At 41.9% G+C, this 27,485-nt stretch overlaps 2 protein-coding genes across 2 annotated transcripts in view; one reads left to right on the top strand and one right to left on the bottom strand.

The window, feature by feature from the left end:
- The window catches only part of Spon1 (spondin 1), a 264,182-nt gene extending 242,010 nt beyond the window's left edge, over positions 1–22,172 (top strand). Inside the window, exons 8-16 of the mRNA XM_027942322.2 lie at positions 6,542–6,743; positions 7,883–8,023; positions 8,453–8,528; positions 10,064–10,246; positions 13,632–13,802; positions 13,892–14,059; positions 14,826–14,990; positions 16,946–17,209; positions 20,010–22,172. Coding sequence (XP_027798123.2) covers positions 6,542–6,743; positions 7,883–8,023; positions 8,453–8,528; positions 10,064–10,246; positions 13,632–13,802; positions 13,892–14,059; positions 14,826–14,990; positions 16,946–17,209; positions 20,010–20,173 — 1,534 coding nt within the window. The 3' untranslated portion in view covers positions 20,174–22,172. The remainder of the gene's footprint in view (positions 1–6,541; positions 6,744–7,882; positions 8,024–8,452; positions 8,529–10,063; positions 10,247–13,631; positions 13,803–13,891; positions 14,060–14,825; positions 14,991–16,945; positions 17,210–20,009) is intronic.
- Rras2 (RAS related 2) overlaps positions 1–27,485 on the bottom strand; it is a 123,271-nt gene that overhangs the window by 10,093 nt on the left and 85,693 nt on the right. The gene's annotated exons all lie outside the window — the stretch shown is intronic.

Here is a 27,485-nt window from a genome sequence, read left to right as displayed (position 1 = left end):
GTACCTTGAGAGTGTGTGACAGGGACCCTGACTCAGCAGGGGCACAGAGCTGGTCAGAGCCCTCCAAGATCTAATGAACCAGTAGGAGTTAGGTAGGTATAGAGGCAAAATGAAGGGGGAATATTCTCCAGACAGAATGTCACGTGCAAAGGCCACATATTAGGAAGAAGCGAAGCATATTTAAGGTACTAAGTGGCTTTGTACTGGATCCAGAAATCAAAGAAGAGCTTGGTGTAAGGCCAAGTCATGCAACACTAATTTTTGATTTTTATATTAAAAGTAATGGAAAATCATTGAAGAGTTTTAAACAGAAAGATGATACAATCAGATTTGCATTTTAAAAAAAGCAATAACAATACTCTGGATCCAATGTGAAAAGGTAGATGAGATGAAACCAGTGGAGAGGCAGTTGCAGAGAGAGGATTAATCGTGACTTCCAGGGCATGGTGGTGGTGGTGATGGAAATGGAAAGAAGTGCAGAAATGTGAGAGATGCAGGTAGGAGGTAATACTGACAGACTGCGGTAATGGGTTAAACAGAGAAGGTGGGAGAGACACAGCGATCCAGATGTGACTGGCCTAAGGAATTTGTGGTGCCATCCATAGGACTAGAAACATTAGGTAAGTCTGATGGGAGCACCAAATGACTGACTGAGCTACATTGTTAAGATGTCTTGATGTCCAGGTGGAAGTATTGAGTACCCAGTTGGCTACATAGCTCTGAATCTCAGGGCAAGAATTCCATGCTGAGAAATAAAATTAGGAGTCATTGAGGAATGGGAGATAATCTATATGAAGGGCACAGATGAGACAGAACTTGAGAATAAGAGTCAAGGGCTTAGGACTGAGTCCCAAAGAGCTCTAGCGTTTCATGCTGTGGAGGACTTGCCTGCAAAGGAAACAGAAAAGGAAGAGCAAAGAGATCCAGAGGGAAATTTGCAACCTGGAAGCCAAGGGAAGAGTGTTCCAGGAGAGCATTCAGCTCGGTCCAGTGCAGTGGAGAGATCGAGTAAGACAGGGCTGCAAGATGCTTCTTGGATTTGTCAACATGAAGGTCACTCTTGACCTTATAGAGAAGGCTTTCGGCTGGGGCACACGGGGAGGGAAACAGCACATCGTAGGTGAAGTGTGAACAGAAAGTGAGATCATGGAGTCGCCAAGCACTTCCATGAAGTTTGCTGTGAAAGACAAGACTGGGCTGGAGCTCCAAGGGGGTGAAAATCAATAGAACTCTGCCCACCACAAAGATGGGAGAGACTTTCTAAAAAATTGAAAGAAATCTTCTGGGACACATTTCCACACTTCGCTCATCCCTCAGACCCCCGGAGACACCAGTGGGAGAGAATCCATTGATGGCAAACACTCAGACACCCCGCCCCCCCGAAACACTCACATCCTCCACACTCAGAGCCACCAGCTTGCTGAGGGAGAGGAATTTTCCTTTGCTTTTCCTATACCCTAGGTTCCCCTTTCCTCTTCCAAATCTCATTAGGAAGTCAAATTAGGAAGCCTCCATGCAGCTAAGTTTTGTTTTGCCCAAACAGCCCTACCCCTCCTCCCAGAGCCTACTCGATTGAGGTTAATGGGATTCCAGCCTCCCTAGGCCCAGTGGAAAGCCAGGGTGACCTACTTTGCGAGGTCCTGCCCGTTGAAACTGACTTGTTTTTCAATGATCTTCATCTTTATCCCCAGCACCACTTCTCAAAGGACAGCCATGAATGAACAAATTAGTTGCTGACTTGTTTAGCTCAATAAATCAAGCTGTAGCTCCGACAGCCCAACCCCAGGTAGAGACAGGAAAGACAGATTCTGAACAAACTGCACATCCTTCACTAGTTCCTCTGGGGCTGAAGTGGAAAATGCCCAGGTTTCCTGCAAATCAATTCTGAATTTCCATCACCCAGTTCCTCCAGTGTGGTCTGAGCGCTAAGAATTATTGGAATTCTTAAAAATACTTACTTCCTTTCTTATAATGAATCTTGGAAAGGACTGCAGTCTCTTAAATTATTCCCAGGAACTCCCCTTAATGAACATTTTATTAGTCAATGTCCCTATGTGTGAGGTCAGTGGAGTAGAGACATGTTCACCTTCTCCAGAAATCCAAAGCCACCCTTGCCCAAGAGGCCAGAGACATCTATTTCTCTTAAATCCAAACTGGGAGTTCCAGGGCCCTCCCTGCCTCCTACAGCATTCCATGTCTCCAGGACAGAAAAGGAAGACACGCCTTGGACTAGAGGAGCAGGTGGTAGATCTGAGTCTGCAGGTGGATCAGGAGTTCCTGATACCTCCTGGTTACAGTTTCTCCAGCACCTTAGGAATCTCACTCAAACCTCTCTCCACCCACCCAGGACTAAAAGAGCCTAGTGAATGACTTGGGCGCCCCCTTGTGTCTGGTTGAGTTTCTGCAGGTGTGAAAACGAGGATTGTTTGGAATATATGAGAGACAGAACCCAGCCTATGAATGGTTTAGTAAACACTCCTGAGTCTCACTGGTGTATGTAATTTGCAAGGGGAGAATAAATCTCTAGAAGAAGAAAAACTAATTTCTTTTGCGATGTTTTCAGAAGTTTTGTTTGGAAAAACTGCACGAAAAGAAAATCAGCCTTTACCAAGTCCTATTATGTGTCAGTCACAATGAGAAGTGATTTCCTCACAATAAAACCCTGAGATAGGTATGATGGTGTTTCCATTTTGCAGATGTAGTAACTTCAAAGAAAGGTGGGATAAAGGCTGCTGTGTCAGCAAATAATTCAGTGACTGAACCAAGATTCAGATCCAACTGTCCATGCCAATGCCCTGGGGTTCTTCCCTGCACACCACACTACCTTCTAAATGTAAAAGGAGGAAATGTTTCTCTGTTCTCATTTTTCTGATGTGAATTGTCTGTTTGTAAATTTCCTTCACTGGGGTTGTGGTCTTTTTCTTAGAGATTTGGGTTATATCTGTACAATATTAACACTTTGTTTGTTACACTTAACAGAGACATTTTGCTAACACACCATTTTTTTTTTCTATAATTCAGGCACAGGTTGAAAATTCCTTGTCCAAAATGTTTGGGACCAGAGGTATTTGGGATTTTTTTAAGTTTTCAGGTTTTGGAATATTTACATATACATAATGAGGTATCTTGGAAATGGGATCCAAAACTAAATTCTTTTCTGTTTCAGATACACCTTATGCACATAATCTGAAAGTAATTTTATGCAGTATTTTTAGTGCACCAGCATTTTGACTGTGACCCAGCACATGAAGTTGGATGTGGAATTTGTCCATTTGTGGTGTTATGTCAGTGTTCAAAAGTTTCAGATTTTGGAGCATTTCAGATTTCAAACTTTTTGGATTAGGGATATTAAACATGAACTATTGTTTTCACTATAAAGATGTTTTGGCTAAAGTATAATTCAAGTAGTTAACTTTTTTCTTTGTGATTTCTTTTATAGTTTCAAAATTTAGAAATTTAACATTTATCTGTTGTTGTTTTTTTCCTTGAACAGTGGATTTTTTTCTGATTTTGTTGCTTTCTGTTGACTCAGGCTTTATTATTTGGTATATTAGATATGAAACCAATATTTTTTATAATTTAGCCCAACCCCACTTGTACAATATTTCCTTCCACTCTAACTTGAGTAGCCTATTTGTATAAGTCCTTACCTATAGTTTCTGGAATCTCCATTCTATGCCACTGACTTATATTTCCATTTTATCTTGAACATCAGACCATTCTGATTATCATGCTTTATCATATACTCTGGTGTGTGGTATGACTAGATCAACTCTGTTTTCTAGAAAATGGATTCAAATTTAATTCCCAGATAGAAAAATGAAACCGAATTAGCAAAAATATCATATCTTGGAAGACATGGTTTATAAAAAGGCATAAATAAGAACTTTTGTTATGGCTTGAACAAAGAACTCCAGTCCAATCTGGCATTTCCTAAAGAAAACTCACATAGGTTCTTATCCATTTCATTATTTTAAATAGAATTTTATAATAGAAGTAGTAAATACTGTGAAGTGATTTTTAATTAAATTTGAAGGTCAAAGGAAGAACAAGAGCTCTACATTCATCTCCAAGATTAATTCATTTATTTCAACAAACATTTGAAGAGAACCCACTGCATGCCAACTCCTAAGCTAAGCAGTGGGATATGCTATAACCAAGAAAAGAAGGTCCCTACTCTATTGGGACCTGATAGGGAAAACAGGGAGGTTGGACTGGGGTATAAAGCAGCCCCAGTAAGATGCCAAGGCTCTTGATTGGCAGTTCCTGCAGGACAGGCCAGAACTACATCCTGTAAATCCCTCTGTGAGCAACATCACAGCTCCCCAGACTACAATCTTTGGAGAAGCCTGGTCTTTAAGGCAGCTGCTGAAACCACTGATCCATATGCCAAAAAATGCACACACAGGGAAAGGATGTTTTTATCTGGCTAACCTCATAGCAGACTATGTCAGTGTAGTACTTCAGCAGTTTGTAAAATCTCCCAGAAATGCATCTCATTTGGCCCTCATGTAGGTATTGTTAGATGACAACACTGAGACTCAAAGACAGTGTGGGACTTGCCTGAGATCTAGAGCTAGTAAGGAGAGTAGCTCAAACCATCACATAGCCATTGGTTCAGTGGTCCACTGAGCAAGTACTGAGGTGCAGTTGTGAAATTTAAGGTCCCTGCCTTCAAGAAGCCCCCAGTGACCAGACAGTATAGAAGCAATTACAATCATAGGGTCTGGCTACCGAGACCTCACAGCGTGTGGAAATATAGACCAAGGATGCTTACCTCAGCTAGGTGATCAGAAAGGATCCTGGAAGAGGTGACTCATGAGCTGAGACTTGAAGTGCATGAAGAGCACCAGAAGGGATTATTAAAACAGATTGTGGGGACTAATAATAAGTGCTGGAAGGATGTGAGGAAAAGGGAACATGAGACAGTCATGGTGGGATGGCACATTAGTACAGCCAGGAAGGAAATCAGTGTGGAGGTTCCTCAAAAGACTAGAAATGGAACCATCATATGACCCAGGTATACTAGTCCTCAGTACCTACCCAAAGGAGTTAAAGTCAGGATACTACAGTGACACATGCATACCCTGTTTATAGCAGCACAATTCACAATAGCCAAGTTATGGAACCAGCCCAGATGTCCATCAACAGATGAATAGATTTTTAAAATGTGATATATATACACAACGGAGTTTTATTCAACCATAAAAGAAAGAAATAATGTCATTTGTGGGAAAATGGGTGGAACTTGAGCGCATTCTATTAATTGTTTAAATTTTCCACTGTGACATCCTGTCAGTGCTCCAAGTGTTAGATTTTGAAGCAGTTCAGATTTTAGATTCTCAGATTAAGGGTGCTCAACCTGCAATAAAAATGACTCAGGTGGCAGGAGCTGGGCAAAGTACTGTGTTCAAGTTGGCTCATTTAACATAATAACCCTTTGGAGCTGACATATGTTATCCCCATTTTAAAGATTTGGACACTGAGACACAGAAAGGTTTTGGGAATTTGCCTAAGGAGGTGCAGCTGTGTGAAGTGGAGCTAAGATGAACACCCAGGCTCCCCTCCTCCTACGCTTTCTGTCTGGTCCCATCTGGCTGCCAGAACCCGATGACGGGGTTCCACAGGGCCCACCAGATCTGGAGTCATTGCTTTCTGGGGCCAGGTGAGGGCCGCCAGAAGCAGCTGGTACCAACAGAAGGTTTTAAGACTCCGGAACAGCTGAGGTGGACCAGCTGCCAGCTGGACTAAATATACCAGTTGGTCCCCAGCCAGGGATTCCCCACAGTTAGCAGCCGAGGGGTATAAAAAGTGACACCAACTGACTTCAAGTCTCAGTCTCTGCTACCTGTGTCTCCCAGTTCACTCATTTCTGTTCACTCGCATTGCCTCTCCATAGAACAGGATAATAATTCTAACACCGCAAGATTGTCATGAGGGGAAAATAAAATAACAAGGGTCAGCCACAAGTAAATAGGATTCTTTTCCTCCCCAGACTTTTCAGTGGGCAGCCACCATTTATCTCATGAAGCCCAGTCCCTACTGGAACCTCCTCTTAGTAACCCAGGGGTGATGGAGGTTGAAGAGCTGCCCTTGGGGCTGTAGAGCTGAGAGGTCATTTTCTGCAGCTGGAAGTCATCAGCCAAAGGAGAATGGTTCTGTAACTGGACCCCTGCTTCCAATGGGAGAAAATGGCCAGGGAATCAGGTGTGAGTCGTTGGGTGTGTCCTGCTGCCAGACACGGCCTTGCCGTGGAAGGCCTCTTAAAGGGAATAGAGGCAGCAGACATGGGGACCCCTGCAATGGCCCAGTGGAGCTCTCAGAATGACACATTAAAGCTAGATAGAGTAACCACATGGGGCTCACTCACTTCGTGTTTCTCCAAGAAGTGGGCTCAGAAGACAGAAGAGCAAAACCCAGTAATGGCCAGAGAATCTGCCTCCTCTGTCCCTTGTGTCCTCGAGTCATGTCCCAACCACATGTCCCCCAGAGTATGCACCCTTTATCCCCTAATATACAGCCCTCTGTATTTGGTTTCCAGGAGAGCAGCACCGTCAGCTGAATTTTCAGTAGATAGGACACGCCACTTAATGTCCTTCCTGACCATGATGGGCCCTAGTCCCGACTGGAACGTGGGCTTATCTGCAGAGGATCTGTGCACCAAGGAATGCGGCTGGGTCCAGAAGGTGGTGCAAGATCTGATTCCCTGGGACGCCGGCACTGACAGCGGGGTGACCTATGAGGTAGGTGTGCCTGAGTGGTGAATGGCAGGCTTCCTAAGCACTTCTTTTTCAGTCAAGTTATAAAATTTGACCTAGAACTCTACCATGGATAGGACTGGTACAGAGTGGGCATTCAATTTTATGTCCTCCTTCATCTGTCCCCTGCACATTCCCTTCCTCGGGCTCACCCCTATTTGGGTGTCCTGGATCTGGGGGTGAGTCTGACCCTGCTGTTCTAGAAGAACTTAGTCTGGAAGGAGAGGTCAACATCGTCTCATCATCACATACACAATGATTCAGGCTCTGGACAGGATCCTTGCAGTGACCAGAGCACAGAAAGGGAATCTGCTAATGAGCAGATCACAGGTAAGCAAGGGCAGCATGCCAAGGACAGGGGCAGAGACACACAGACTGAAGGAAGTTGTGTTTGCTTAAGATTGGGCCAGATTTTAAAGTGTGAGGAGTTTATTCTTGCCTGGTTGTCACATATTTCTTAGACATGGTCAACATACCAAACTGCAATGAAATCTGAAGCCATCACAAAACCACTGGGAGAACAATCTAGAACAGGCATCAGCACACTATGGTTTGGAGATAATCTACCCTGTACCCTGATTTGTAAATAGTTTTCAAAGCCAGCTACACATCCAATTACATATTGTCTTTCTCACTAAAAGGGCTGAGCAGAGTAGTTGTGACAGACAATGTGACTCACAAAGCCTAAAATATTTACCATCTGACCTGTTATGAAAAAAAAAAAAATGCTGCCTGGTCCAGTAGAAGAGATTGGGATTCAAGCCAAACTGGCTTAGCCATTTCTGAGCTAGGATGGAACTTGGTTTCTTCATCTGGCACAATCCTGGTGTGTGTGTGTGTGTGTGTGTGTGTGTGTGTGTGTGTGTGATGCTGGAGTTTGAACCCAGGGCCTCATGCATGCTAAGCAAGTGCTTCACCAGTAAACCACATCCCCGTGGAAGAATTTTGAAGTACAGATCTACAAATTTCCAAGCACAGTAGATGGCATGAATGGAATTCCATAGCTACTGTTACATTTGTTTAAAATTCCTATCAGAGTTTTTCTTCTGTTCCATATAAACAATTTGCTTTGTGGTTTTTTTTTTTTTTTACTTCCCCTTTCTGTATCTGTGTTTTTTCTACAGTCACCAAACAAACCCACAATTCCACAGGAGAAAATCCGGCCCCTGACCAGTCTGGACCATCCTCAGAGTCCTTTCTACGACCCAGAGGGAGGGTCCATCACTCAAGTAGCCAGAGTTGTTATTGAGAGAATCGCTCGGAAGGTAATGGGTTTGAGCCCACCAGCATAGCCAAGGAAACCCAACACCTTTCTGCTCTAGAATTTTGGGGGTGCCTGGAACTCCTGAGCTTTCAAGTGTTTCAGTATGCAAATTATTTAATAAGATGTAAATGAGCAAAATGAACTCAGTAGTTACGCCTAGTGCCCAAATGAATGATTTGATCCAGGTGGATAGGTTTCATCATGATTCCCACAGTTGATTACTCATGTCTGCCCTGGTCAGAATTCTTCCTTTGCCAACTCTGCTTTTGTGCACTTCTTTTTCAGTCAAGTTATAAAATTTGACCTAGAACTCTACCATGGATAGGACTGGTACAGAGTGGGCATTCAATTTTATGTCCTCCTTCATCTGTCCCCTGCACATTCCCTTCTTTCTCTAATGTGAGCCCTCCAAATAAAATTCCTTTTGCAGGGGGAACAATGCAATATTGTGCCTGATAATGTTGACGATATTGTAGCAGACCTGGCTCCAGAAGAGAAAGATGAAGGTAGGTTATTCTCCTATGTTGTAAGTAGCAATACAAATGGCATGTGCCATTGAGAAAGCAACTTGCTAACATGGTTTAAGAACTATAAACACAGAGGAGCATGGTGAAGTATGGCTGCAATCCCAGCAACTCAGGAAGCTGAGGCACGAAAATTGCAAGTTCCAGATCAGCCTGGGTAACTTAGTAAGACCCTATATCAAAAACAAAAAACTAAATAAAAAGGTCTGAGATGACAGCTCAGTGATAGAGTACCCTGGGTTCAATCCCAGTACCATAAAAAATAAAAACAGCCATATCCTTTGACCTGGTTATCCCATCTCTGAGGATTTCTCCTTAAGAAATAATCAGGGGCTGGGGTGTAGCTCAGTGACAGAGTGCATGCTTAGCCCACACCAGGCCCAGGGTTCCATCCCCAGCACCCCTCTCCACAAAAAAAAAAAAAAAAAAAAAGCAAAAAGCAAGGCTAAAATTAGCCACCAATTATAAGGTAATTTGTGAAGGTATAATATTGAAATATGTATTCAATGGTATCACTCCTTTAAAATAACCACAAAGATGGAATTTGAATATTCAGATCACTTTCTGCTTGATTCTTGCACTGGCCTAGGAGGTAGACATGGGAATATCTACTCCTCAGCAAGGAAAAAGGCCCAGGTCCCATAGTCAGGAGGGAGTGGCAGAGCCAATCTTTGAACCTAGGTTTTCTCATGGAATCTGGAGCCGAACAATCTAGACTTTTATTAGCCTTCTGACCTTGGGCAAGAGGCTCACCTTTCTACCTCAGTTCCCTCACTGTAAAATAGGCATAATAATAGAACCTGCCTCACAGAAAGTAATTTAGTAAGATCCTGTCTCAAAAATAAAAACATAGAGCTGAGGCTAAATGGGATAAAACACATAGGTTAGCACATAATAAGTGCTCTACAAATATTAACTGCAGCTGGGTGCAGTGACACACACCTGTAATGCCAGTGGCTTAGGCAGGAGGATTATGAGTTCAAAGCCAGCCTCAGCAAAATTGAGGCACTAAGCAACTCAGTGAGATCCTGTCTCTAAATAAAATACAAAATAGGGCTAAGGATGTGGCTCAGTGGTTGAGTGCCCCTGAGTTCAATCCCAAGTACAAAAAAAAAAAAAATTAGCTGCCCTTACTTTTAACCATGTTTAAACTGTGTTTAGCAGACATTGGGAAGATGAAGCTGAAACAAATAAAATCTGTACTTTCCAAAAACTGTCTATGAAATGCCTACATGAGTTGGAAAACAACTTCTGCCAAGGTGAGGGACTGGTAATGAAAAGATGTGCATGTGTTGAGAGGAAGAGATAAAAAAGAGAAGTGTTCCTATCATTTGGATATTTACTAGCAAGATGTTGAAATTCGATTTTTAAAGACAAGGGAATGGCTGCTGCCATCCCTGCCATGAAGGCTGGGTGGACAGCAGGGCTTCTCCTGCCTGCAGATGAGCTTCTCTGGCGAGAAGGCCTGCTGCAGCTTCCACAGGCTCCAGGGAAAACATCTCAACCACTCTTTCCAGATGATACTCCTGAAACCTGCATCTACTCCAACTGGTCCCCGTGGTCCGCCTGCAGCTCCTCCACCTGTGACAAAGGCAAGAGGATGCGGCAGCGAATGTTGAAGGCACAGCTGGACCTCAGTGTCCCCTGCCCTGACACCCAGGACTTCCAGCCCTGCATGGGCCCGGGCTGCAGTGATGAAGGTAAGGAGACAACCCAGACCAGTGGGCAGAAGCTCAAGAAGAGAGGTCTGCCTGGCAACACAGGCCCCCTCCACCCAGGCAGGCAGTGGCCCTGAAGGGGGCAGTAGGACCCTGACTATACTGCATACCCACTTCTGCAACAATGCCTTCGGGGCTCTGAGTCTAGAATGTCTTATGACACCAGAAGAATTCTTTTTTAAAAAATATTTTTAGTTGTAGACGGACACAATATCTTTATTTTATTTTTATGTAGTGCTGAGGATCAAACCCAGGGCCTCGTTTGTGTTAAGTGAGTGCTCTGCCCCTGAGCCACAACCCCAGCCCAGAATTCTAGAGGTTGCATGACTACCCTCTTCCCTCCCCAGCCATGGAACAGTGCATGCATACACTTGACTGCAAAGCAAACAGACAGATGTGTCTTATGACAAATTACAAATAACCGTAGCCTGATTCTGGATCTTAACTCCCCAATGGAGTCCATGAAGAGGTTGATCAAGATGGAATCCAGGTGCACTGCCCTAATTCTGTCATTCATGACCCCTCATCAGTATTCCACCTCAACCCAAGCATTCGCATCCTGTCAGGATCTTCTCAGTCTATCTACAATTGCTTAAAGGTCAGGCTTGAACTACAAGCTTGCAACACCTATGTCACGATCAGACTTCAAGACTGCACAAAGCTGATTGCTGTGCAAAGGTTGACTGCCTGCTTCCCAGGGCATGACTCCTCTCTGCCTTGATAGACCTATATTCTCGCTCTCATCTTATTCTCTCAGAGGTGCAGTGAGGCTGCAGGAAGACACATACAAGCTATGGTGCACAGCAGGAAGAAAGCCACTTCCACGCAGAGGAAAAGAAACCTTACCCCCTACAATCATTCACTCCCCAGCTCTTCTTGGCTACAGGCTTAAATGCCTGTCCTTAAATACCTCTCTGGACTGCACTCACATATGGTTTATTGCTAACTAGTTTTTGCCCAAAATAAGGCACTTTGGAGGTGAACAAACCTTGCCATAGAGAGGTCATTCCTACAAACAGGGGAAGAATGTGACTGACAGATTAATGTTGAAGGTGCTTTCTTAGGGCTGTGGAGCTGAGGGCTACAGTGAAAATTGAGGCCTTTAATCTCCTGCTCCACAAAGAGTCTATCCTTATACCAGTTCAGGTGATTCCCAGCAGGTAATGACAGTTCTGGGCTGGGTCTGTTCTTTGTACCTGGGGTGTATGCACACTAGTAGCAACTCCTTATACCCACATCCCTTCTACACTGAATTATTTAAGGGAAATGGTTTAAATGGGGAGGAAGAAGAGATTCCTTTGAACATTCTTTAAAAATTATTTTTATAAGATGAATGTACATCATTATATTATAGCAACTGCATCTTCATCAAGTTTCTTCCTAATGATCCGGACCAAGCCATTTAGCCTAGCCTTTGACATCTCTCCCTACTTTCATACATCTTCCAAGGGACCATTTGAGGGATCTTTTGCAAATTAAGATGAGTCCTGTTGCTCATGTGCAAACTCCTTGGCTTAATTTATTGGTGAAATGGTCCTACAGAGAACCAGGGTAAAAGCATGGTTAAAAACAAGCACACACATCTGACACAATCAACATTACACTGCAGTACTGAAAGGCACCTTTTCAGTAAAGGCACCTAAGGACTCTGTGGAGGTGGGTACTTGAAGATGGGAGCTTCTTGAGCTCCAGCATGTCCTCTCAGAACACACTCAAGTTGTCAGTAACCATATTCACCCTGTCCAAGGCAATGTCTTGCCAGGCCATGGTAAGACTGAATTATGGCTTGTCAAGTCCTATACCCGCAACTGTATAACACCAGAATATAATTACCTAATTGGTTGTACCTGCTGTCTTTAGTTAGGTCCAGTGTATGGGGTTTCTGTGCATCATCAACACTGTCTAGCCACAGTCCATGAGCTAAATAACAATGTCAGACACCATGTATGTGCAAGTTGACAGTCTGTGGACGGGCACAGGCTGGCTGCAAACTTTGCACACTTGGACCTTAGTTCTCCTTTCTCTCTCTCTCTCTCTCTCTCACACACACACACACACACACATACAGTCTCTATAAAGGGGTGTTTGCAGAAGCCAGCCCCTCAAATGCAAATATCCTCTACTCAACAAAAGTGTTCTCAGATGTGCTTTCTGATATGAAATTTAACCCACAACTCAAAGACAGAGCAAATGTTCCCTCCTCTGTGCTGCCCCATTCCCTAGGCTTCTCTTGTTCCATTTTCAATACCTGGAATTACTGTCAAATTATGTATCCGTCTCCACCCCTACCGCCATTCTCTCATAGGACAATATCATACCACTAAGCATTCATTAAATCTTCATGAACAAATGTGTGAGTGGATGGATGGATGGCCAAATGACTTCATTTTCCTCTTTAGAAATAAGCAGCTTATATTATTTTCCTCAGCCTTCCTCTGTTCCTCTCTCCTGGCATTCAGACATGACCCCTGGTCCCCCACCTGGTCAGCAGCTGGGGTATTGTCTTTTTTATTACCATCCTCAACAGGGGCATTGAGATGTCTGTTCAGTTGCTGTAATTTGCTCTTTGGGCACAGATCAGCCCTGTGTCTCATAGCCCACCACGCTATCCTCAGAACAAAGTTCCTTCCTCTGGTTTTCTAGAACTCATAGCTTTAGACAATAATTAAAGTTTCCATTTCCTCTGAACAAAAGTGCTTATACCATATCTCAGAATGAATCATTTCTTCCAGTGCTGTCCAAAAGAACTTTCCATGATGGTAGAAATGTTCTATATCCACACTGTCCAATACAGTAGCCACCAGGCACACATGGCAACTGAGCATTTGATGTGATTAGAGGCTAAAGACATGGATTTTTATTTACTGGTGTTAGATGTATGGACACATTTTAGACTATAAATGAACTATGACTTAAATATGTACACTAAATTATATGTACATTTATATTATATATGCATTTGTGTGTATACAGTCTAGAATTTAAGCATTAAATTTAAGCATTTTTAAAGTATCCATAAATATAAATTGTGTCCACACAAATGTAATGAGTTATATAAACACTAGTGTGCGCATATGCATTATCACCATTCTATCCATTCAAGCATCTTTTAATTGTTTTCACAGGATTAAGAGTAATTTTGAGAGCCCCACATACCTGTAAAAGGGATATTTACTCTTAGAGAACAATTCTGGGTTTAGATTTAGACCTTTTATATTCTCTCCTCCACTACCTAACAAACCTTGAATGCCAGTGGTTCCTTTCTGGATTCTTGCTGGTGAGAAGTTCCCATGGCAAGGTCCCCAGCCAACTCCTGCCCCTACCCACCACACACGCTGAGCTTCCTGCACACTTTGGCATATTGCAGATGGCTCCACTTGCACCATGTCCGAGTGGATCACCTGGTCCCCCTGCAGCATCTCCTGTGGCATGGGCATGCGGTCCCGAGAGAGGTATGTGAAGCAGTTTCCAGAGGACGGCTCTGTGTGCACACTGCCCACCGAGGAGACAGAGAAGTGCACAGTCAACGAGGAGTGCTGTGAGTTGGGGAGCCACAGAGGGAGGATGGGCACGAGCAAGCAGACCCAGAAGCCACTGGCATGACTCCAACTCTGTTGTACTACCCAGCTCCCAGCAGTTGCCTGATGACCGAGTGGGGTGAATGGGATGAGTGCAGTGCCACCTGTGGGATGGGCATGAAGAAGCGGCACCGCATGGTCAAGATGAGCCCAGCAGATGGCTCCATGTGCAAGGCTGAGACATCCCAAGTGGAGAAATGCATGATGCCCGAGTGCCGTGAGTGGGTGTGGGGAGGGCACTGGGCAGAGGACCCAGAATGGGAGGTGGAATACCAGAGCACTCCTTACAACCACATCAAGGTCAGAGGTGACAAGCACAGGGGGAAAGCATGGCCCAACACCTTTGTAGGGTGCTGCCAGGAGTAAGATGAGAGCCAGACCCAGAGACTGGCCTTTTTTGGTGGATATTCTAAGCAATGCTAGAACGGCAAACTGGTGGCTTTTGGATAGAATTCTGTAGTTCTTTCACAGAAGCATCTTTCTTGGGGCAGCAGGGAAGAATAATAATTTAGGCAAGGCATGCACTCCCCAAGCCGGGTCTCCATTCTTGCTCCATGCAAAAATGCATTAGACCCACACATCAACACACAAGGTAAACACACACTCAAGTAGATACGCACCCTAGAGATTTCAGTATCAAAGTCCAAAAATGCAGTATTGAGCCTATCCTTTAGTGCATAATTCTTGGATGTGGAATGTTTTATCTCTAGTAAGATCCTACTCAGAACTTCAGTGCTGTTTCAAGTGGGAACTTGTAAGCTCACATCACTGACCTCATCTGATGTCTGGTCATGAACAACAGCTGGGCCACAGGAGATGCAGGAAAGTATCAAGAAGGACAGTAGAGTGCAGAGCCACTTCTTGCTCCAGGGATTCACAATTCCATTTTACTCCAGGGGCCACAGCAAGGGACAGGGTTGGGGCATTGTGAGGCCAAGATCAAAGAAAACTGTTCTCAGTGGAAAACCTGACTCTTCACCTAGACACCATCCCATGCCTGTTGTCTCCATGGTCTGAGTGGAGTGACTGCAGCGTGACCTGTGGGAAGGGCATGCGGACCCGCCAGCGGATGCTCAAATCTCTTGCGGAACTTGGAGACTGCAACGAGGAACTGGAGCAGGTGGAGAAGTGCATGCTGCCAGAGTGCCGTAAGTCCTGGGTCCTGGAAACCCCTCCCCCTTCCCCTCCTAAGTTCCAGAATCCAGAGAAGTCTGAACAAGGTCAGTGCTGTGATCATGCCGCTAGAATCTATAGTAAATGATTTGATGGGGAGTTAAAAGTAGGGTTTGGGTCTGTCTTGGCATAGTTATGTAACACTTCAGTCACTCTCATTACCAAAAACTGCAAGTGGTTATGATGTCTAAATGGGAGACATGTATATAAAACACACTCACTTCTTCTCCTCGTCCCATCTCCAATTATGGACTTCTCTGATCCATGAATTTTCTGAGCTATTTCATCCTGCTCTTCCTCCCTATGACTATTTTTGAACCCTTTGAACCAGACACTAAATCAATGACTCTAGCAGCCTGGTAAAAGACAGCAAGAAAACAAGCCAAGTTCTCTAAAACGTGCTATCTACCCCCATCTCCTCCAAAATCTATAGTCAGCTGTTTTTATGACACGGGGACAAATCTCCCAAGAAGAGAGATTTGTGGAGTTTTTCTGGCCAGCTTTCCACGACAGCTGCTCTCTTAGGTGATAAAAGGGCAAGCACACTTTGCTTGCTCTGATGTTTTCTGGCTTCCTCTAGTATGCACTGGCAGTCTGTCAAGTCTCCTCCCCTTTCTAGTACTCAGGTTCAAATCCCAGCTCTGTCCTTACTGGTTGCCTAACCTTCAGCAGACTGCTTAACATCCCTGTTCCTCAGTATCCTGATCTGTATGATCAGGAAATACTTCCTAGGTTGCTCTGAGGAATAAACCCAGTAACCAGCACAAAGTGTGCAGACATCAACTGATGATCTATGATAGTTCCTGAGCTGTTTTAGCTAGACTGGATCACATGTATGGATAACCTGCACCATCAACCAAATAAAGTATGATGTTTAAAATAACTACAATTGGCCTGATAAGTCAACCCAGCTCATCAGGTTAGGGCCCCACACCCTTTGACAGGGACAGTTACAACTGAAACAAGTCTTCATAAGGCCCAACGGAGAAAGGGTGGTGGAAACACTTACGTAGAACTTTGTTAACTGGGAGCATTGTCTCCTTTAATCCTCACAACCTAAGAGAGAAAAACACCATCATCCCCGTTTACAGCTAAGAAAGCTTCCTGAGCTCCCGCAGGTGAAAAGGCCTGAAACTACTTAACAAAATGAGTATTTCCTAGATCCAGCCTAGCTCTCATTCTGCAAAGCCAATAGAGTGTGGAATCATTTGCCTCCTACAACACATCCTGCAAATCAGATCACTGTTATTCCCCCTTTACATTCATGAGGTGCTGCCCAAAGAATTTGCTGGATCTTGCACTATGATAAACCATAAAATAGCACTTGCTATTGACCCTCTGCTGAATTTCCCATTTCTGACTCCTGTATTTTTTGCATAGACCACCATATATAGGACACGGAATGATGCTGAAAACTAGAAAAGCTGCCTGGGTCTTAAGAAAGCCACTATTCCTTCCTTTGTATTGGTCCCCAGGGGTCAAGCCACCAGTTATCTTGTTGACTTGTTCTTCCCAGGGAGGCAGCCTTGCTCCAAGAAACACCACCAGTAAATTATGTCTTCCTTAAGAAATTCTGAGTCCTTGCAGACTGTGGGAGGTTGGTCTGTGCCACTTTAGGCTGACTGAACAATATTCTAGAAGCTTATGCAGCAGGGCAAGAGGTTCTGAACATACCTTTAAAGTCCCTCAACACCTTCTTGAGTCAAAAACAAGATACAGAATGTGGGTCATGACCTGGCACCAATCCTGCCTCTATTTACTGACCATGTGGGATGGATAATGTCATTCTGCTTCATGGAGCCTATTCCTTTTGTACACACATTTTTAGGCTTGGTACAATCTATAGGCTTGGTAAGACTTCAAACAAGTATAAGTGACCATATCTTGTTTCAGATGTGAGATACACTCATGCCCATCTGTGTCTTGTCAGCCATTGATTGTGAACTCACTGAGTGGTCCCAGTGGTCAGAATGTAACAAGTCATGTGGGAAAGGCCACATGATTCGAACCCGGATGATCCAAATGGAACCTCAGTTTGGAGGCGCACCTTGCCCAGAAACTATACAGCGAAAGAAGTGCCGCATCCGGAAATGCATTCGAAATCCATCCATCCAGAAGCTGCGCTGGAGAGAGGCTCGAGAGAGCCGGAGGAGCGGGCAGCTGAGGGAAGAGTCTGACGGGGAGCAGTTTCCAGGTACATACACTTGCCAGTGTGCAGCTCAAAAAAAGAATGGGGGAAAGATTTCATTGACTTTTTAGATACATATTATTTACATGAATATTTGAGAAAAAAATCATAATTTAGGAGGGGTCTTTACCAAGGAAAGTTTTAGAAATGTAATGATAATCTGCCAAATATAAATTTTCAAAGAACAAGCCTTTAGAAATTGTATAATTCCTTCCTCTGCATATATAAAAACCAGAAGTCTTGTCGAACCTTGCTCAAAATCACATTTATAACTTGCTAACCCCATTTGTTTCTTCCAAAGGGGTGAAATAATGGCATAGGTTTGTCAGAAGTCTTGATCCTTATTTAGGAAATGTTTTCCAGGACCTCTTGGAATGTTACCCATTTTAAGGGTGTGGTTCAGCCAAGACAGCCCCAGCCTATGGCTCCTTGATTTATTTTTTTCAAGGTTAACCACCAAGTTTAGCAGCAGTATGTCAGCCTTGAGTTTTATTTCTTCAAATACCATGGATCAAGGCTGCCATGATAAATAAGTGATAAATGCTCCAAAGGAACAATGAACCAACTGCTAATGGGGCCAGAAATAAGCATCTTACACTGACTTGAATTTAGGGTGAAGCCAAAGCTGGGAAAATTAAGACTGGGCCTTGAAGAATGTGAAGTTTGCCAGTTCAAGAAACGTATTCCAGCCAGCAGAAATAGCAACTGCCAAGGCACAGAGATACCCAAGAGTATATATTCAAGCAACAGATGGTATACAGATGGAGCAGAGGACGAGGAAGGGAGGCAGGAAACCAGACTGAAGAAAGCCAGACCATAAAAGGCCAGTTGCTGACTGAGGATTTGGAACTTGATTTTCTAGGTGAAGGTCTCAAGCAAGAGTGATTTTAACAGACCTGTGTTGGGTCATTTGGAAGAGGCAAAAACAGAAGCACAGAAACCAGTTATTAAGTTTTGCTTGTAGCCCAGCAGAAAAAAAAAAAAAAAAGAGTATAGGTCCTCCTCCAGCATAACTTGAGGGAGTTCTAGGACTTAAAATAAATAAATAAATAATCCCTGCCTGGGGCTGCACTGCTGAATAAACTAACCCAAGCTAAGAGAGCAATACCCCTCACAAACCAATGAGACAGTGAGTTGGGAAGATCCACAATTAAGCCTTGGGCACAGACTGATAGTGTTTCTTTGGATTCCCTGGAAGGGTGAGGAAGGTACCTACAAAAAAGTTAAGACCAATTTGTCAAGCCATTTCTAATTATTTTTAAAGGTGCAGCTCAAATGACCCCTTTATGCTTCCGTAAGATACTCTACCTCATGCCAGGCATGGTGGCACAAGGCTATGATCCCAAGCTACTCAGGAGACTGAAGCAGGATTGAAAATTCAAGGCCAGCCAGGGCAACTTGGCAAGACCCTGTTTCAAATTTTAGAACAAATTAAAGGATAGGAGGGGCTAGAGATGTGGCTCAGTGGTAGTGTGCCCATGGGAGTTCAATCCCCAGTAAGGGGGAGGGGCGCTTTACCTCTACCTGAGATGATGATGAAAGAGGTGTACAGATGTGAGAAGCTACCAGTACACTGTCCTATCTTTAGGGAGCTGTTCACACATTAAGATACCTATTGCACATGGTCAACCAATCAACATTCATTAAAGCCATCTATATGCTAGGCTCTTAGTTTCACCATGAAACTTAACCATAGTATGGTAAACAGATATCTAATGCATGATCATAAATGTGATGGGTTCGAAGTAGGGTAGATAGTGAGCTGTGGAAGCATGAAAACAAAAAATCTGATCTCTAGGGGTTAAGAAAATTTATTTGAGAAAGGCAAGTTTACTCTAAGTAGAAAAAGCAAGTAATTGTTCTTTAGTTAGTATTTGGGAGGTTAAACTTAGGGAACAAGACATACAAAGAATTGTTTTGTGCTCTTTGAGTGGTTGCTGCCTCACAAGCAACTCCAGAGTCACCAATGGTTGGACTGTTTGCTTGTTTAGTTTTCACTTTTGCATTTTAAAAAAAAATTAGCTGTCAATGGACCTTTATTTATTTATATGTGGTGCTGAGAATCAAACCCAGCGCCTCACACATACTAGGCAAGTGCTCTACCACTGAGCCACAGCCACAGCCCCCCAAATAGCAGCTTTTTAAAAGATCATTTATTAACATGATGCTGCAGGTCAGTGACTTGAGCTCATTCAGCTGGATTATTCTTCTGAGGTCTAGCTTGTGTTCATTCTCATTCATGTGGCCACAATCAAAGAGCTACATGGGCCATACAGGCCTCAACTGATTTTCTGGGGCATCAAGGGATAGCTGGGCCTTTCTCTACATGGTTTCTCCCATAGGTTTATCCAGATTCAAACAGTGGTGGAAAGGTTCTTAGCAACTTTTCTCAAGCTGTTTCAATTGATGGGCTGCTTTGCTTAAATGTAACCAGTGCTTATACCACAGATCAAAGTTACTGAGTATGCAAAAAGCAGTTTTCCCTTGGTTTGGTTTGGTGTTTTGGTGCCATAATCCTCCTAGGAAGATAGCCACTGGTCAAAGCAAGTCACGTTGCCAAGCTCAGATTCAAAGGGTAAAGAACTGAACTCTGCCCCTTCACAGAAGAACCAAAAAGCATGAATGGTTTTGATTGTTTGTTTTGTAATCTATCACATATGAGTGAATAGTCCCTAATGAAGACTCTAACAATTAGTTAATTCCACAAATCATTAGATATAGAAGCAGAGAAGGAGTCCAGACAAATGAATTCTTCAGGTCAGCACTCCAATTCTCCTGATCTAACCAGGCATTCTCATGTTTCCAGGCTGTAGGATGCGCCCATGGACAGCCTGGTCAGAATGCACCAAACTGTGTGGAGGTGGGATTCAAGAACGCTACATGACTGTGAAGAAGAGGTTCAAAAGCTCCCAGTTTACCAGCTGCAAAGACAAGAAGGAGATCAGAGCATGCAACGTTCACCCTTGTTAGCAGGGATACAAGTTTCCCAGGGCTGCACTCGAGATTCCAGAGTCACCAATGGTTGGACTGTTTGCTTGTTTAGTTTTCATTTTTGCAGTGTTGTTTGCCCAATAGTCTTGTGGATACCAGGGATGTCCTTTGTGGATACTTTTTGGTGGGTACAGGCCATGTGGGGCTCCCTCAATTATGTTTGGCCCTCTTCCTACAGAGAAATTAGTGTCAGTTGCCTTGTACTAAACTGAAGCATGTTCCTCTGGAGCATCCACCTGGCCAGGCAGGACAGAGACCCTGGCCTCCTCCACATGGAGGGGGAACTGTGTCTGGAAATGACTGTGTGCCTGGGTGCCAGGGTGCAGCAAGTAGTAAACACACCTGTCAGATGAAAAGAACAGATTCCCCTCTTTCTTATCTTTGACCTGTTCATTCTTGCAGAAAACTTCCATTTGCCTATCTCTCTTCATTTAGTGGAACTTTAAGTCTCTTGTTAAGTCTACTCAGTCATTATAAGTTCTTGGGGGAAAATGGTCCGAAGGAGAACTGATATGAGTAGCTTTTATTCATACACTAAGAAACTCTATGTACATTTACCTTGCCTCCTAATATTGGCTCCTGATACCCCAAAGGATGAAAATGATGACTGTTGTATTTAAATGGAACCAGTTCTTACATCAGTGTTGAAGGGTATGGGTATAGAAAGTTGTCTTCCCTTGGTTTTGCTTTGGGTTTTGGTATCATAATTCTCCTAAGGAAGCTAGCTTTATGAATGCTTTGATAAAAGATCCTTATTGGAAGCAAGGCCAAGGCACCCAAATTTTCCTGCCAGTTCCAAGCCTTGAGTTTTCAAATCTTCCTATATATCTATCCAGACTTTGAAGTTTTCAAATCAGTTTCTAAAAAGAAAACATTTTAGTTATACCAACATTTTACTAAGTCTGCCCAAAGGCCCCCATATCATTTCTTCAACAAAACTACCATCTCTGAACCTAAGTTATTTTTTAGTCATAAAATTTTATATATAGAGAGAAAAAGACTTAAGACAAAATCTAGAGAAAAAAATATTATGGAATCAAGCTGAAATTCTGGTACAAAGATAAGCCTGTGTCAGCTTTCTACACCAGGGCTCTGGTTCTCATGGATATGAGAAATCTACTCCCTTCTAAGCCATTATAAGCACACCAAATTCAGGGAGACTGACTACCAATGATTAGTGTAAAAGCACTATTTTCTCAGTTGAGCCCACTGACAGTTTTTGCTCATGCATTTATTGTTAAAACTATAGTTTCACTTCTTTTGCAGGCCTTTTTTTATTACTGCTTAATCCAAATATATACCATGGGCGAGATGCATACAATGCTTTGGATATGCTACTTTTAAGAATTTGCATTAAATACTTCAGGATATTTCAAACAACACATATATGCTATTGCCCTGAAATATGTATTTTCTTTTAACACAAGAGAGACTATTCAATAAAAAACTCATTGGGTCTGTTGTTTGTGTTTTTAAGCTAACTAAATGTGCAAATGGTTGGATACTTTAACAATTGTTATCCAAATCAATCGTTTTCAGTAAGATATGGGTTTTACTCTATCTGAAGGGGCTATTACATCCCTGAGTTACTCTGGAGTTTTGAGTTGTTTCCAACATTATTTTTTAAAAATTCTTCAATGAATTGCTCTCTTCCCCCAAAGGAGCATAATATTAAAAAAAAAAAAAAAAAATAGGAGGTTTAATTTTCCACTTTGGGCAACAACAACAAAGTCCTGCTATAGAATCTGCCCACTTTTGCAACATCTAGCTATCTTGATATTCAAAGTTCTCTAAGATGGTGATGCCTAAGTAACTCTAAGACAAGCTGCCCTAGTGTCTCATGTTCTTATTTGGTCCCTGTTGGGTACATTTTTAGTCTTGATTTTGAAGATTTAAAATCAGGTAATTGGTTAATGGCTAAGAACAGGTAACATGCTTCTCTACACAAGTGTTTTTTGTTTGCATTGGGGAATTTATAAAAAGTGTCAAATCTCTTTCTTACCAAAGTCTTCTGTTAGTTGGTTTATAGTTTTTCTGGCTAATCATTTTGGAAATAAAGACTTTTTACTACAAAAATGCAATCCGTTTGAACTTCCACTTGAGATGGTAAAGATTATAAGAAAAACTGCCAAATAAAAAACAGATATAATTGTACATATTTTTTATCAGTGCCAAACCAGTTATCTTATTTACATCCACAAAAGATAACAATAAGAAGTTCAGAGATACATTTCCCAGTCAAACACTGGGTTACTTACCTGTTGCCTTGCCAATGCATTTTATTTGAAGAAAATCTGTTGTAGCAAATAATAAAACCTAGGCTTCTTTAGACCCAGAACTGAAGAAAAAAAAAAAAAATCAAAAAGAATTTGTGCTGTTTTTCACTTGAAGTTTGTGTACTAAATATGTGTTAGGCATACTCAAAGCCTTTGTACTCCCTTCCAAGAAGTAAGGGTACATTACACATTCTCACGTCACTTCAACTCTCCAGAAACTTAACCTACATCAAGATCATTGCTAAAAAGTCAATATACAAAAATTACTCACAAATTATCTGTGACCTATTTCTGTTTAGCCTATGTTTCCGGCAATGAAGGATAAAAATAAATTTTTAAAAAATCTGAAAACACAACTGCAAAAATTCCTCTCCAGATATTGTTTAATGGAATCTGACCTGGAGGGTTTTTTTTAGTTTTGTTTTTTAAACAGTTTTGGAAATTTTGTTACATGGTATTAGTTTGCTTAGAAAGGAGTTAAATATTTATACCCTAAAGAAATGGGTACTATTATTCAAACTAGATTAAACCATAAATGTTTAATCTCTAGTTACAACACAGAATCAAGGAAGACAGCCATTTCCACTACTTTGCTATTTGGTGCTATTAGTTTTAATAGAATGATTCATATTGTTCTTCAATATTGCCCAAAGTAGGGAGACTGAAAATAAATCAGTCCCTTTTGAAAATGATTGAGATGCAGTAACAAATTATAAATAGCAGCTGAATGTTAATTAGCATGAAGCTAATTCTTCAATTTAAATCCTTTGAAACTGAAAGGAAAAGATCTATTCTAAAATGTCACATTTAAATAACGATTTCCCTACTTCGGAAATCTTGTGGGTTCAGAAGCCTTATGTATTCCATAGGGTGGAGTAGCAGAAGCTGTGTAATGGTTAAACCTGGGGAATCCTAAGTTCAAACGACTGCTGCACCTGAATAGCTGTGAAAGCTGGGAACAGTTTACCTTTTCTGACCTCAGAATCAACACAAGTTTTCTCATACTAAGGAACTCCTCTACCTGACCTTCAAAATGGAGCAGTTCTCACCTTGAGTGCAGGTCCTTGTGGACTCAATGAAAGCCTACTCTACTCTGCCCATCCCTCACTTCTTCATAGACTAGTAAATGCCCACTTTGTGTTGAAGCGAGTTTGAGTTGCATTTCAATCACTTATAATAAAAAAGTCATGATAAAATAAGTATGCATAATCTTTACAGTTATCATCATAGCAAAATGTAATTTAAGACTTTCCACTTAACATTTATGGTATCTTAACATAGGACAGCATTAACATTTTCTCATAATGCTCTTCCCATATTTAGCCTACTGATAATAGTTCTCACATTTTTAGTAGTTACATACTTAAACATTTTTCTTTATCTCAAATAGTTTTTAAGTACTAACAGGAGAAAAAGAGCAAACATCTTACTCAAGACTATTTATTCTTTACAATTTACTTGGGAGTTTGTAAAAGTACAGTTTTTGTTTTTCAAAGTTTTGGAATACACAACTCCTGTACTCCAACAGGTGATCTTGGGTGATCCTAAACTAAACTTATTTGCCCACCTAGAGAGTCAGAGGGCCACTTGTGAAACATAGCTTAATCTCTTACTCCCCTCACCACTATACTGGTACTACTCAGAGCAAGACCAATAACCTGAAAACATTCACAAAAGAGATTTAGAAATGGAAAGCAAGTGTTTAAAAACTTTTATATTCATCTGACATTGCCACAATACCCAAGAAAATGGTAATTTTCCTAGTTAATTCATTTTTCATTACACTTAGCAAAAGGTTCAGCCCATAAAACTGGAGATTAAATGTTTCCTTAAACTGGAGCTTTAACAGATGCCTAAGAAGCTCTGCACCATGCCATTCTCCCCGATCAGAAAGGGATGTGAGCCTGCAAACCCCAAGCTTTCAGAATCTTTCAGAGGCTTCAGTATGTAGACAGTAACACCTAGTTCCAGATTTGGTACAGACATACCTGTGATTAAATACCTTGCACAGGCTCCCTTTCTTACTCCTCTAACAGCCTACCCCTAAAGCAAGATAACTGCCCCAGCAACCTAATTTTTACCACTGAATTTCTCAAAATAACTCACATTTAGTTTCTCCAATTACACAACTCATTCTTATCTAGTTTCCACAACCAGACAGCTAAAAAAAGAATCTAAGGAAGTCACCAGTGACCTGAAAACTACCACTGCTGCCTCTCACCCCGCAGTCCTCTGCATAGCACCCAATGCATTTTAATGCATTTTACCATCCCTATGTGTTCTCCTGGCCTCCTGGACAATACAGGCTCCTGGTTCTCTTCAGTTTCTGGCTGCTGCTCTTGGCTTTTTGCTGCCTCTTACTTTTCTACTCCCCAAAGTCTTTGTTTTCCCATAAAATTTTATCCTGGGATCTTCTCTGAAACACTCTCTAATGGGTATTATCCACTTCTCTCTCTTCATTCACTAGTTTAAAATTGATAAATTCCAAATCTGAACATCTACTCCTTCTGAAACAATAATCCCCATTTCCCAATGCCTCCTGACTAGCCCTCCTGTCACTATCATTAGAGTTGCCTGAGCTCCTTATTTTAATTAATAGGACTACTATCATTCTGCTCAACAAGATTCAATATTTTAGAGCCTTATTTCCAAGATGTACCTCTGATGTTCAGTCTCCTTCTCCCCATTCTACTCAGGTCTTCATCATCTTTTTCTGAAATCATTCATTTGTCAGTCAAGTTATTTTTCTGCACATGCCAAGCCATATGAGTAAGGTAATAAAAACAAAGTACATGACTCTGTCCTCACAAAGAGTTTATGATAATAAGAGGGCAGATTCCAGGATTCCAACAACCTCTTGCCTGACGTCCCCTTCTTAAATTTGCACTTCTCTGCATTCACACTACCACTAAGATTAGATCCAGGAAACTCCTATTGAGAATCCTTGGCAGTTTCCTATTACATACAGAGAGGCCATCCTGTTTAAAGCCCCCCCCCACAACCTGATCTCAGTCTAAGTGATGATATTTTTTTCCTTTGCACTAGAACCTTTTTAGACCAAGGTTCCAATCTCAGCACACACCCTGCATTCTGCCTTGGGCCAGGCTTTTCCCAGTCTTTCTGCCACATCACTCTTCTTTCCTTGCCATCTCAGATCCTACAAATCTGTTGAACTCCAGCAAAAACATCATTTCTAACTAAGATTTTTCCTTGAAAAACCCTCCCATCAGCTGCACTAGACAATGCTTTTAGCGTGCTTTTCATACTTTTCCTTGAAAGATGGAGACCCAGCGTGCGTTTGTGTCATTCTTAATCTTCCTCTATTAGACTCCAAGTCATCTGAATGAATAGTTCCATATTCATCTATTTTCCAGAACACCTAAATCCCCCAAAAAATATGCTCAGTCAAGTATTTTTCATTAAAATACCTTTTCTTAACAATTAAAATACCATTTTGCTTTAAAAAAAAAAATACTTGAAACTTTAGAGGCAGTCACAGGTTAAATAGCCTTAATTAGATAGTGATGAGAATTTGAAAATGATCACTTGATCGTCATCTCCTCCTGTTTACCTCCCAATTATCCGTTCAATAGAATCAAATGTTCAGCAATGAGAAAAAGAAGAAAATGAATTAAAACAAATCAAGTGGTGATGAAAAGTTAAAAAGAAGAGCAAAGCTAGACCTTGAGTATGTACAACCTTGTGATATCAAATTTTAAAAATCAAAGGATAATGTAAGAGACCAATTTATAACATAACATTCCAATCCTACAAATCTGTTAAAATTAGCAAATCACCAAAGCAACATGTGCACCAATTAGAGCATAATGTCCAATTCTGAAATACTATAAGTCTCTTAATAAGCAACATAGGGAGAAAACTCATAAGACAGAAATTCATCATCATACATTCAGGAAATTCTACTGAATTTCCACAAAAATAAAGAGACATAAGAAATTCTGAAGTTAAGTAGAAACCTCAAATGTTAAACGTGGCACAGACCAGGGCTGGCAAACCATGGCCCAAGAGTCAAATTTACCCTACCATCTGTTTTCATAAAGAATGGTCTTTACAATTTTAAATGAATGGGAAACTTATGTGAAAGATGAGTATTTCATGACATTTGACCATGACATGAAACATAAATTTCAGTATACACAAAGTTTTATTGGAGCTCAGCCACATTTTTTCTCTTATTTATGCATTGTTTATGGCTGTTTCACAGTGCTAGAATGGTAGAATTGTGTAGTTGGGAAAGAGACCATATGGCCTTCAAAGCCCAACATGACATTTAGTTATCTATCTCTTTAAGGGAAAAGTTTTCCAACCCCCAATTAAGAGAGAAAATAATGGCCACATAGACCAGAACTACTCACGACACATAAAGAGAAAAAAGTTTTCAAGTCAGAGATTCAGAGAACTAAACCTCTGACTCTACAAACAGAAATAAAATAGGAGCCAGACGTGGTGGTGCATACCTGTAATCCCAGCTACTCAGGAGGCTGAGGCAGGAGGATAGCAAGCCTGAGGCCAGACTCAGCAACTTAGCAACACCCTGTTCTCAAAGTAAAATGGGCTGGGGGTACAGTTCAGTAGTAGAGCACCCTGGGTTCAATCCCCAGTACAACAAAAAAGGAGTAGGAAGAGAAGGAGGAGGGGGTAGGGGGTAGAAGAAAGGGGATAGAGGAAGGAGGGGAGCAGAAGTAGTTGAAGAAAGAGGAGAAAGAAATCAAATGGGAGAACAGACACTTCAATTTTTTTATCATGAGGAAGTTATGAAACAGATTTATCCTCCTAATTTTGACAGTTAAAACATGAGACTAAACTGGGTGGGATAGTCCATATCTGTAGTATTGACTCAGGAAGCTGAGTCAGGAGGATTGTTTCAACTCAGGGTCCTGTATGATGCTGGCCTAGTCTATACAGCAAAACCCTCTCTCTCAAAAGTAAAACAAAGTAAAAACAAACAAAAAAACAGAATTGGCTGGATGTGATGGCCTATAATTCCAGTAACC

This window comes from Marmota flaviventris, chromosome 9 (assembly GCF_047511675.1).
Source record: "Marmota flaviventris isolate mMarFla1 chromosome 9, mMarFla1.hap1, whole genome shotgun sequence".
NCBI lineage: Eukaryota > Metazoa > Chordata > Mammalia > Rodentia > Sciuridae > Marmota > Marmota flaviventris.
The sequence above is the reverse complement of the archived record's forward strand: the minus strand, read 5'-3'. Positions and strand labels throughout refer to the sequence as shown.